Source organism: Primulina huaijiensis, chromosome 17 (assembly GCF_012295235.1).
Source record: "Primulina huaijiensis isolate GDHJ02 chromosome 17, ASM1229523v2, whole genome shotgun sequence".
NCBI lineage: Eukaryota > Viridiplantae > Streptophyta > Magnoliopsida > Lamiales > Gesneriaceae > Primulina > Primulina huaijiensis.
This window is the reverse complement of record NC_133322.1, coordinates 5,256,648-5,269,722: the sequence shown is the minus strand read 5'-3', so window position 1 is coordinate 5,269,722 and position 13,075 is coordinate 5,256,648. Positions and strand designations below refer to the sequence as shown.

The following is a 13,075-nucleotide window of genomic DNA, read 5'->3' as shown; positions in this document are numbered from 1 at the left end:
GGTCGAAAAAAATGTACCAGAAAATAAATAATTTTTAAACTTGAGCAATAATAAAAGAAAGATAAACCGTATTTTGGTTTGTATGTTCGCTTAATCTTGGTCCTCTGTTTTTCAAATTCAAGTCCTAGTCATATGTCGGAAACGATTTTTGACAATTTCAGTCATTTTTTATCAAAAATATTGATGTGACACTACACACATCAATATTACATAAGAAAAATAACTAAAATTGTTATATATATAAAAAAACAAAGACAACAAATTAAAACTGAAATTTGACAATATTGATAATGACATCGGTAAAATGAAAAAAAATATAAGAAATTTTCTGCAAAAGAAATAATGAGTAATATGCCCACACGCATGCTTGCTCCACCCCACCCCACCCATCCCATAAAACCTTATAAATGCACCTGACCTATCCTCACACCTAGCAACCCACTTTAAATTACCACAAACAGCTCATCTCAATAATTCCCCCACTTTGGTTGTGTGAGAAATGGGGCGTTTTGCTAATTTTTTCTTGGTGTTCATGCTTGTGACGCTCATGGGTTAGTTTTCTTGCCTAGTGATTGAACTCATTAATTATACATTTATACAATTTCTAGAACTCGTTCCTTCCGATAACTTGATGTTTTCATATATGGGGAGGCCTATATATTGTTTAACTTCATATAAATTTTTAGTCTTTTAACTCGTCAAAAATAGTGTGACAGAAAGCCCACACCGATCATTGCTGATGTGCTTTGGCTAGAATTGATCAGACCAAATGTATTTTCAAAATATTGTATTAAGATCAAATTTTCACATCCGAAAAACTATATAGACTAACTTTAGAGGACAAATTTTTTGCTAACGAATTTGCATAATAGGGATAGGGCCAATGGTGGGAGAGGCGAGGTTGTGCGAGTCCCCAAGCTTCCGTTTCAAGGGACCCTGCGTGAGCGATACCAACTGCGCATCAGTTTGCCACACGGAGGGCTTTCCCAGCGGAGACTGCCGAGGATTCCGCCGCCGTTGCTTCTGCACCAAGCCTTGTTAAAACCTTATAAATCTCCTCTAAGAATATAATATAATATAATATAATAAATTAAATTCTTGTCTTGATTTGGTTATGGGTTTTGTATGCATGCATATCTATGTTTGTGTTGTTAAGGATCCATGATAGTCTCTCGTGTGGAGACTAGTTCATTATGTGGTGTAATAATAATCCATCTTAATTATGATGGTTAATATTGTAAGATGCAGATTTTAATTTTGGAGTAAGGCTTCTTATATCCCATTAATCTATTATAAATACATTGCATAATGCATGACTTTGTACTTATTAGGTCAAAAACTTTGTATAACATCAAGTTAACGGATAATAACCATAAATATTTCTCAAAGTTTTTTTTTTAATAATTTGATCTTGTAAGTATTCAAATTCGAGGTTTGATCATATACATAATTCCATATTGTTTAGTAATGGTATTGCTTCGTTCAAAAATGACAAAAACTGTAAAAGATTTTTTTAAAAAAAGTACTAAGGCCATATTTTATTGACTTATAAAGTATTAAAATCGTGTGATCGGAACTTCTTAATAACATTATTATTGATTAGAAATGAAGACAAGGATGTGGCAGCGCCAGCTAAGGCTCGAAGGTCCTGACTCATTTTGATTGGACAATTTGTCTTCCACCAACGAAAGTTAAAGGTGTCTTGGCATCATTTGGAAAACGAGGTATCAAAATATTTAGTGAAAGGTGTCGATGCTGGTGTACGTGTAGGACATTGAGATATCCAAAATAATTGAGAATGTGAAATAGAAGTAGTGGTTAGAGAAGTAAGAATATGCTCGAATAGTTCCTTCATATAAAATAGATAGACAAGATTGATAGCTAAATTCATCAGATCATAAAAATCAAATAGATGGATAAGATTGAGAATTTCTCGACACGACAAAAATGGAGGGTCCATAAGATTAGACACAAAAATGTCTATCCATCGGGTCAACCCACCATGATATCTAAAATAGATGAGCTGAGTTGATGATATATTGATCTGTTCTACATCACTTGTCTGTTTTGACATGTCTAGTAATACAGGAAAATAGTCGAGAATGCCGAAATTTTAGTTATTAATCATGTCTAGCTCTTAGTAAATATGTACATCTATACATTGAAACTCGTTCATGAATAAAAGAAATTAGGAAGGAATATGCTCAAATAAATGAACTCTCAAATTAAATAACGAAGGAATATGCTCAAATAAATGCAGTCTCAAATTATATGTCAGTGACCCACCAAAGTCTCAAAACCGTACAAATGTGCCTTATCTAGTAATCCACTTTAAACACCGAAAGCAGCTCACAATAATTCATCACTTTGGTTGTGTGAGAAATGGGGCGTTTTGCTAACGTTTTCTTGGTCTTCATGCTCATGATTTAGTTTTCCTACTTCCTACTAATAAAACTAGCTCATAATCTTTACATTTTTGCTGCTAGCTTGCAACAAGTTTTTCATCAAAGTTTTATACATTTTAAGTTAATCTAACTCGTTCACATTAATTACTTCATGTTATGATATTGTGGACGACCACGTATCTTTCTCTTACCATATGTAAGCATACACACGATACCTGAATTTTTCGTGAATTTTATATGCTACTGTCACGTTCTGATCAGACCGAGATGTATTGACACCGACCTTGTTTCACAATTAAAAATCGTAAAACAACAAGATACTTAGTACAAACATTGTCAAAAATCCGTCTATATCATAAATAAAAGCATTTTTTTACAATGCAATCGAAATCGAAAGAGTGTATAAGTGTACAACGTGAAAATGAAATTAAAACATAATTAAAAATATGGGCTTGATCGAATAGGGCCTCACCATCCCCATAAGTGTTTTTGCTCTTCTTCTTCGACTTGCTCCTCATTCTCATTTAGGGAAGAGGTGTAAGTGGTTATTATTTTGTAAAATGCTTAGAAAGTGGAGACCGATCTAACAAAGAACTACAAAATAAATTATATATAGATACGAAATTTGCAAATATTACATTGCATAATGTGTTGCAATAGAAACTAAGACATATATTTCAAAATTCACTAAAATTGGTACAATCATCACATAAACTTGTACATGTACTTATAATACTGAAATTCATTTCATATTTCATGGTGTTACTGATCAGTCTCATATATATAATTCTTCTAAGGGATGGTGTCATATATTGATCATTATTACTTACCGCATCAGGACCATAAACTTATCGTGTTTCGGATATTTAGCATTTCTAACTTGAATCACAACCGTGCTCTTGAACTTATAAACATTCTTGTGACGAAAACGAACATACTTTTCAAAACAAAACAAATTGAAGGTCGAATAGAAAAAATCCTATTGTGAATTATTGATTTAAACATATGTATTTATTTCGAAACATTAGCCCACTTACAGAAAAGTGTTCCAAAAACACGTGAAAAACGCTCGAGTTTCTTGGCCTGAAGATTGGTAGAAACTTTCTTAAATTCAGAATTTGCAACCTTCTTGCTCGGACTTTAGTTTTAAATCTGAATATTTTAGGTGTGATTTTTTCTCTAGCTCGATATACAACAAGCAGCCAAAACAATACACAAAAGAAAGAGAGTTACATACTTCTAATTTGCATATGTTCGATATTCAGTCAAGTTACAGAAGCGACTGCTCTATATTGAACCATTGGATCGAACTGCAATTTGGTCAGCATGTTCACACGAAAGTGAAAAAATTGTGAATGGTGAAGATCGGCTTTAGACGACATTTGAAGCAGTGCATGTCTAGACAAAGAGCAACATTTGTTGGTTTCTAGCATAGAATCTGCACAGTTTGCTTGTGAAAGTCGACGTCAGAATTGTAACCATTGGATTGGGCCGAATTTTGGAAAGAATATATAGAACGTTGTCTGGTACATTCAAACGGGATAGATCGAATTTTATGTTTTGTGTATGTCAACGGCAATATTAATGCGCATACACTACAACAAAAATGGCTTTTCGCAGCGCGCAAATTCGCTTTTCGCAGCGCACATTGCACGCTGCAAAGTTGAAAGCTGTTGAAAGTTCAAGATTATCCGCGGCACGCCGTTAATACAAACTATTATTCGCGGCACGCCTATGCACGCTGTTGATAGTCATAGCATAACCGTCGCTAAGTAGCGACGGTTTCAACATTCCGTCGCTAATTAGCGACCGAATATTTAAAACACCGTCGCTATATTGCGACGGTGTTTCAAAATTGCCGTCGCTAATTAGCGACCGAATTAAAATAAAATCCGTCGCTAATCTTGTTCTTACAATAAAAAAAAATTACGTTTATAATTTAATAAATCTTAAAAAAAAACATACAATATAATAACAATATTCATATTAACTAACACTTAAAAATTTACAAAAAATTGAAACAAAAATACGTACCTTAAATCGAAACAAAAAAACGTATCTTAAATTGAAATTTAAATTGCTTGAGAGAGAAAAATTTTAAGTGTTATGAAGTGTTGTGGTAGAATGTGGTTTGACTGGTGGTATTTAAAGACAATTTGCGACGGTTTAAATTTTACAGTCGCTTTTAGCAACGGTTTTGTATTAAACCGTCGCTAATGGCGACGGTTATGAATTTGTCGCTAATAGCGACGTACTTATTCTAACCGTCGCTAATTTGAATTTTTGACGACGGTTATATTTAACTGTCGCTAATGTTAGCGACGGCTTGACTAAAACCGTCGCTACTTTAGCGACGAATTGAAAGAAACCGTCGCTAATATAAATATTGCGACGGATTTCAAAAAACCGTCGCTAAATATTAACAGCACACATAAACGCACGCTGCAGATATTACTTATCCGCGACGTGCTTTATAATTTCGTCTGCTTTGTAATGTTGAAAATGTAATTGGCATGACAAAGCCGATTTGGCTTAGTGATAACACACTCTAACAAACGTGAGAAAGACACGTACATGTTCTAGTCTTCCCACCCCAAATCAAAAAATGTGATTGCCACTATAATATAGATGACCAAACCAATATTGAACAAATAATAAAAAAAATATTTTGCATGCACATAAACATTTCTTGAAACAGAGACATTCTATGACTATCCTACATTCGGGAACCAAAAGGATTACCTAAGAAACCAAATAAATGTATAGCTCAACTAATATTCAAGAGAGTTTTCCAACTGGCTCCATCTAAATTCACTCTGAATCTCTTTATAATCAAACATGAACCATTAGATACAACCTCGGAAATTCGAGCAATCGAATCACAGAAAAATCATTATCTTCGTACATATGATTAGATCATCCTCCCCATGCAAAACATCTTTACAAGAAATATGGTTCCAAAAAATGGAGTACGAGCAAATCTGATAAGTGCAAGAATTGCACTTAATTTATATGAGAATCCATTTGAATTATGATAGTTTCGGACAGAATTATATACGTGTGGTATTTGTTAATTTTGTGTCGTACATGAGATAAATTACTATTGGATGATTGATGACGATTAGGGACAATTTTGGTGTCGAATGGTTGATTATCAAAAATTTAAAAATAAAGGAATACGACTGAAATTTGAAAACACGAGAAACTACAATTATAATGAAGAAAACACATATGACCAAAATTGTGTTATTTTTCAATAGGATATTGACTCTATAAATAGTCAGGTCTTAATGTAATAATTAAGGTTCTTTTAATCTTGGAATATTTACGTGACACTCGATATTGATGACATGTTACCAGATATATATCGATGACATGTACATCATCATGCCAGTTCTACTAAAAAAAAAAAAAAAACAAAATGTCGAAGTCAAGTTATTGCACAAAGAACTATATCTTTTTAATGTATTACATATTCAGAATAATATGGTTTCGTTAAAAAAAAACATTTTTTACTTTTCATCCTAATGCTATATTGTATGGATGGCTAAGAAAAGTGCTGTCACGGGTAAATGTTCGGGTAATTCGACAATATTTTTGGGCTAACCTACTGATGAAATGTCTGAGGTTTAGGGCCAAAGGTGGGAGAGGCTCGGCTGTGTTTTTCTCCGAGCTAGAGGCGTGTGTGCGAGTAGCACCAATTACGCGTCGGTTTGCTACACCGAGAACTTCTCCGGCAGAAACTGCCGAGGATTGATCGTTAGCGATCACAATAATTTGTATCATAAATAAAGAAACATCGTTAACTCTTTTGTGTCCAACATAAATTACGATGAGGTTTTGAATTCGAGATCCAAATTATTCCTTAGGGCTTCTCCAATACTACGCTATCATAGCGTAGCGTGAAACGCTATGATAGCGCAGGATTAAATTGTCTAACGGAGGCTGCGCCATTTAATTAATTTAAATATGTATTAAATATTTTTAATAATAATATTATATAATTGAAGAGTAAAATTAAATCGTGTTGATATAAAATATAATTCATAATAAAAATTAAAACACAAAAAAATTAATTATAATTATATTGTTAAATTTATAAATAAATAGTAAACAAAAAGAATATTCTAGGAATATATTTTTTAGTGTAAGATTTGAAGTAAATGTGTTGGAGATGAATGTTATATTTGGTGCAGAAATTGCATTATTTTGATGTAGAAACTGCATCAAAATAGATTTATGGGTCGGAGATAGCTTAAAAAAAAAAAAAAAGATAGAAGATTCTGAAGCAAGTTGCATATGTATAATCATGTCGTGGTGTTGGACCATCATTCAAGGCCATGGCAACTTGCAAAAACTGACTGTCCAGCCTTAGGCATACCAGCCATTTGCAATAAATATCGGGCCATTGGGTTGTAGGCTATAAATTGATTAGGATATATATAATCGACTTCATAATTGACTTCATTGGATGATACCGACATCCATCTACTTGCATAATATTATTGATACTGGTAAATAATATTTTTGGTCATATTAACTTATACGTGTTTTATTTTCGATCATGTTATCGGTCAATTCACAGTCTTAATATATTAAATTATATTTTTTTCATTTCAGTCATTTTCATCGGAGTACTGACGTGACATAAGACATTGTTAAACTTGTATTTTTTTCGATTTCAGTGTTTTTTCACGGGAGTTGACATGATATCGAACAATTTCGACAATGTACGTAGCCAGATCAGCGTTGTCTGGTGATACGACATAATTTTTTGGTGAGAATAAAATAAAAAATATAAATTAGTGGACTAAGATTGTAAACGGTTAAAAAAAAATAGATTCTTTTCAAACGAGGTGATCGATATTGTTATTTTAAAAAGGTGGCAGTACATTATTGCACCATCATAGGTTGGTGGCTAGTCCATACACCCCCGTTCGTGGATTCTACTCGACCTAAAGCAAAAATCCAATAATATCTCGAGTGATCATTGAAACATATTTTGCTTATTTGAGACATATACTCGATTGGGGAAAAACTATATGCTGATAATTCAGGGTGACACATGAACTTGCGGATATCAACCACCAAACTTCCCGATTTTGTATGAACGATTACAGAACCCATTTTTCCCGAAAAAAATGTTATTTGCTTATTTGCGATTTTGGTCATCATTGTTGTCAAATTTCAATTTTCGTCATGTATATTTCGATTTTTTTCAATTTTGGTCATTTTTCATGTGATACTGCAGACGTCAGCTCATCATCGAAAAAAAGATAGCGGATTTATAAGACTGAAATTTGACAATATAAAAAAATTATAATATTGCTCTCGCTCATAGAAATATCGGCGAGGGAAGAAAAAGAAAGAAATATACTCATATAACACAAGAATAAGGAACAATGCACATGCAATTATGTAATGCTTTTGACTGACTATACAGCTAGTGGACACATATATATGTGCTAAAATATATTAACATCTAAATTTGGTATGGTTGCGACAATTAGTTGTGGTAGCTAGGCAACCAAGTATAAGTACCCCAAACTTATTTCTTGCAACCGGATTTCATGTGAATATATCTACCAAAAGGAAACTTCAAAGAAAAAGACATGTGAATGCTAAAATTCAATTTTTTTTTTAACCCATGTAAGGAAGATCTAATGTTACAAATTATGTTTCGTTAATTATTTTCTTATATACGTAGATCGTTCTTATTATTCATTTACACGAGTGGTAGAGGCACACGCGATACAGAAATGATGAAGCTAAACGATAAATGAGAAGTTATATTAGTCGTAAATTTGTAATTGAAGCATAAAAATGTGGGAGTTAGAGTGAAATTTCCGAATTAAACTAGTGTTATGTTTATTCGTTATTGGAGCCTAATTTTTATGCATAATTTTGGGTATATTAAAAATGAAATTTTAAAGAGGTTTCTCACATAAGAAACAGAAGTAGGCACGTGAAATGTGAGATACACCACAAGAAGATGAATTTGGACGTACATTTTCCAAAATTTTCTGTTGTAATTATGTCTCAAACCTTAGCTTTCTTCCAGTAGTTATTTGCCAAAATTTGAACCATACAATATTTTTTCTTTATTATTGTTCTTTCTCTTGTATATAGCATCCATGGCCTAACTTGAGAATGTGTCCCTAGTTCAAATTACTAAACTTGCATGCATATATACAAACTCTTCTCCATTTTCTTTCCTTTGTTACTCTTTATTCTTATTAAGCTCCACAATTAATCTTCAATATTATTTTTAATCAATGGGAATTGAAAATCATAATGAGTGGACAGCCAAGATTAATGGCTTGAAGAAATATACAACCCATATTTTAACAGTACTTGAGAAAGTTAAAAAAAAATTGGCTTCGACATTGCGAAGGATATGTCGAGTCGGGCGAGAAGATCCACGTCGGGTTTTTCACTCACTTAAAGTGGGTTTTTCGTTAACATTAGTTTCACGACTGTATTTAATGGAACCATTGTTTGAAGGAATTGGACAAAATGCCATTTGGGCTGTTATGACTGTTGTTCTCGTGTTTGAATTCACTGCTGGTTAGTCTTTTTTTTACATTCTTTTTTTCTTCCTTCGTTTTATTACTATGTTTTTAATGTGGTGGTAATTGTTTTTTGATGTTGCATAATAAAATTTTGGTATGTAGGGGCAACATTGTGCAAAGGCTTGAATAGAGGGATTGGCACATTGTTAGCTGGATCACTGGCTTTCTTGATTGAGTATATTGCCCAAGAAACGGGACGTGTGTATCGAGCTATCTTCATCGGTACCGCGGTTTTTGTTATAGGTATGCATCATACAAATTGATCATATGGTCTGATTGTAATAATACCATGTGATCTAAATTAGATTATGAAAATGTGGTGGTTCTTAATTGATTTAGTTTTAAATTTGTAATATGGTTTTATAACTAGTAATTGTACAAGATCACTAAGTTCATTTAGACCATTCTTCCATCTAAAATACTAGTATTTCCCATGGATGCTCCTGCTGGAAATCCTGAGTTCCCTTATGTTTGTTATTGCAAAATCTTGAGTGTAGGGTGATACTTATTGGATCGGATGATCAAATCCAATATAGAACCGATTTCGACGCTAATGTTGAATCGGACTGGATTGAAAATCGATGTGGAATCATTTTAATCTGGTTCAACCCTAGACCAATTTCATAAATATATACAAAGTAGATAATTAATTATTAAATTAAGAATTGAGAAGTGAGGATTAGGGTGTGTTAATATATTAAATTTTTGAGTAGTTTATTTGACATATAATTTATTTAGGCCTACAATGGTTGAAAAATATTGATTAGTTCCAACTGGTTCAATTCAGTTTCTGCTTTGGATTGTGTTAAACTCTCAATCCGATTAATCTGGAACGGGTCCAATCTGATATCCTACAAGATTGGTTCGGTTCCATCACCTCATAATGAACCGGTTTAATCTGGTCTGATCCTCGATTATGCCTACTTGGATGTGTAACTTCACAAAACATTTGTGCATAAAAATTTGGTATTTATTTTAAGCAAACCGATCGTTGAAGAAGAAATTAATTGAAATTATTTTGTTGATAACAGGAGCTGCAGCTACGTACACGAGATTTTTCCCCTACATAAAGAAAAATTACGAATATGGAGTTGTGATATTTCTGTTGACTTTCAATCTGATTACTGTCTCCAGCTATCGAGTTCATAATGTGCTAAAGATAGCCCACGAAAGATTTTACACAATTGCCATTGGCTGTGGAATTTGTCTCTTGATGAGCCTCTTCATTTTTCCGAATTGGTCTGGTCAAGATCTCCACAATTCCACTGTTTCTAAGCTTCAGGGCTTGGAAAATTCGATTGAAGGTACGTGCCTGACATAAAATTATGATACAGAACAAAGATATAATCCTACGATTAACATCACAGTTACTTCTCATCAGTTGCAAGAAGACGCATTGATGAGAAGCAACAATCACCACTTTTATGAAGTGATCAATATGTGACATTTAGACCGCTCTGCAGTTCAAATTATTTGCTTCGTACCGTAATCACCAACTATAACTTTCGATAAACTATAAAGAGATGATAAAGAATGAAATTTTCCCTATCCATTTGCAGCTTGTGTCGATGAATATTTCAGAAATGAAACAATAGACGAAGACAAAGAGAAAACACTGGAGGATCCTATCTACAAGGGCTACAAAGCTGTTCTGGATTCAAAATCCATTGATGAGACACTGGTATGTATATGTGCACATAGATTCAAAACTACGGATATGCAATTGTTTTCTTCATCTTTCTTAGATCATTTTCTTCATGAATGCACAGGCATTGCATGCTAGTTGGGAGCCACCACATTCAATACACTGTTACAGGTTGCCATGGCAGCAGTACGTCAAATTGGGAGACGTTCTTCGCCATTTCGGGTATACAGTCGTAGCTCTACATGGATGCATTCAAACTCAAATTCAGGTCATCATTTTGATTATAAGTATCCTTTATAGCCTTTTGTTGTAATATATCTAAATTTTGGGTATTCCCAAACCCAATGTATGCCTACCAAAATATGTTGATTATTTGGCTACCCGTTATGCTACCTTGAGCTGTCAGTGAACAGAGATAAAGAGTGTAGCTCGGTACGAGTCAAGATAGAGTAGCACCTCAAGACGAGATCAAGCACTGACGTCTCAGGCCCCCATCTAAGTATAAAAAGTAATTAATATAAAAGCAGCTGGAGCAACTTTGTTTTTAAATATTGCCTAAATCGCTAATATTTTAAGATAAATTGCTTGTCCTAACTTGTTTTATAGAAGTTCATTGAGATTTCGTAATTCTTCACACAAATATTAAGTTTTATCTAAAAAAATTTTGAGCTGCTTGAGTTTAAGCCCAAGTTACTAAAAAAATGCCCGAATCAAATGTAAGCTCGAAAATTACTGCTCAATCAAGTTCGAGTTCAAACTCAAGCATTGAACTTTTTTTTGATTGAATTTGTCTAGTTTTTTGTTCACTTTTACTACACTTAGATGTAACATATATTCTCAACTTCTTATTCACTCAATTTATAACTCGCATAATTCTCAGACTCCACGGTCGGTTCGAGTTCTTTTCAAAGATCCATGCATTCGAGTAGCTGCAGAAGTAACCAAAGCATTATTGGAACTAGCTGAAAGTATTAAAAACCATCGCCAATGCTCGCCCGAGATTCTATCCGACCACCTACACCAGGCCCTGCAAGACTTAAATACCGCCCTAAAATCCCAGCCGAGGCTCTTTCTCGGATCCAAAGCCACCAATGCCAACAAAACCAATATGTATGCCTTAGCAGCGGCCACCGCCAGAGAAAAGTCTTCCCAAGACTACGGATCCCTGCTATCTAGCGTTAAAACCGATACATCAGCATTGCTCAAGTGGAAGTCACAAAGGGTAAGGTAACAAGGGAAGGAGGCTGAAAAAAAGATGTTGAGGCCAACCTTGAGCAAGATTTCAATCAGCCTCGAGTTCTCGGAGGCACTTCCATTTGCCGCCTTTGCCTCCTTATTAGTCGAGGCAGTGGCAAGGCTCGATCTCGTGATAGAGGAGGTTGAAGAGTTGGGGAGGGTAGCTAACTTCAGGGAGTATAATTCCAGTAATGATCAAGTGGTTGTGATTTGCAAAAAAACTGGGATGGGGAATTCTGCACCATCGAAGAGCAATTTGCCTTCCCATGGATCAGAATGACGACAACATTTAAAACACTGCTAGGCGCTAGCATACTTATCAGTTATCCCAATCCATATGGGTTGTTTTGGAACTTATGAAAATCATTCATCTAAACCATATTTAATATAAAGGTAAATGTATAACTGCTAGTTGAATCAAATAACTTGTTATCGTATTTGAGTTGCTGACATATTCCTCGTCACATCTTCAACTCTTGCATTTGTATAACAATGAGTAAAACTTATATAATCTTTTAACATATGGCATGATCCAAAAAAATTGAAAACTACTTAAAATGTTATTATCATGCACCAAGATTTTATGACACAATCGATTATTCATGTGTAAAAGGAGTCTAGCTCTATTCTTTAAACTCTAGCCCAGACCAAGTTTCCCCTAAACATCTTAAAGGAAATGGAGACTAAAGTTCGAGCTAAACTCGAGCATAAGTGTAAAATGATCTGGTAATAACTTTACGGAAATTGGGTCATTTACCCCCTACTCTAAGTCTATTACCTTGCTTGGGCCAATTTAATTTCGCTATCTGCACATATATTATTACGTACACATTTTATGGCCCGTCTTGCAGAATCTGCGGAAAGTAGACATGATTTAAGGTGGGAGAGAGGGTCTGCCCTGCCCAGTCCTTCCCATCTTCATGCCTATCAAAGGCGTGCTAAAAATAGCACAAAATGACACTCTTGGGTATAACATGTTTCTCAGCATATGTTAAGGCGATATTTATACACGTGAATATGTAAATGTAAAAATAATTTAGTATGATAGAAATCTAACTCAATAAGCATACATATTAATGATGTGTTGAGTCACCAGATATTACCTGAAACACTTTGGACTATTGAACTGAAGAAATTGTCAAGAAAAATGCTTAAGTTGATTTCCTGAAAGCGTTTGCAAAAAGAAAAGAAAGATACATGGACAAAGAGAGAGACCT

At 34.1% G+C, this 13,075-nt stretch overlaps 1 protein-coding gene and 1 long non-coding RNA gene across 2 annotated transcripts; both read left to right on the top strand.

The window, feature by feature from the left end:
• The first annotated feature begins 376 nt into the window (after nt 1–376).
• LOC140963168 (uncharacterized) lies at nt 377–1,258 on the top strand. The gene is made up of 2 exons (XR_012172665.1): nt 377–551; nt 873–1,258. It is a non-coding gene; the product is annotated as an uncharacterized lncRNA (long non-coding RNA).
• A 7,340-nt stretch (nt 1,259–8,598) lies between these two features.
• On the top strand, nt 8,599–12,821 carry LOC140962261 (aluminum-activated malate transporter 12-like). Its single transcript, XM_073421109.1, has 6 exons — nt 8,599–8,972; nt 9,080–9,220; nt 10,009–10,281; nt 10,537–10,658; nt 10,747–10,890; nt 11,503–12,821. The coding sequence occupies exons 1-6, from the start codon at nt 8,681–8,683 to the stop codon at nt 11,851–11,853; spliced, it is 1,323 nt and encodes a 440-aa protein (XP_073277210.1). The 5' UTR covers nt 8,599–8,680; the 3' UTR covers nt 11,854–12,821.
• The last annotated feature ends 254 nt before the right edge of the window (nt 12,822–13,075 follow it).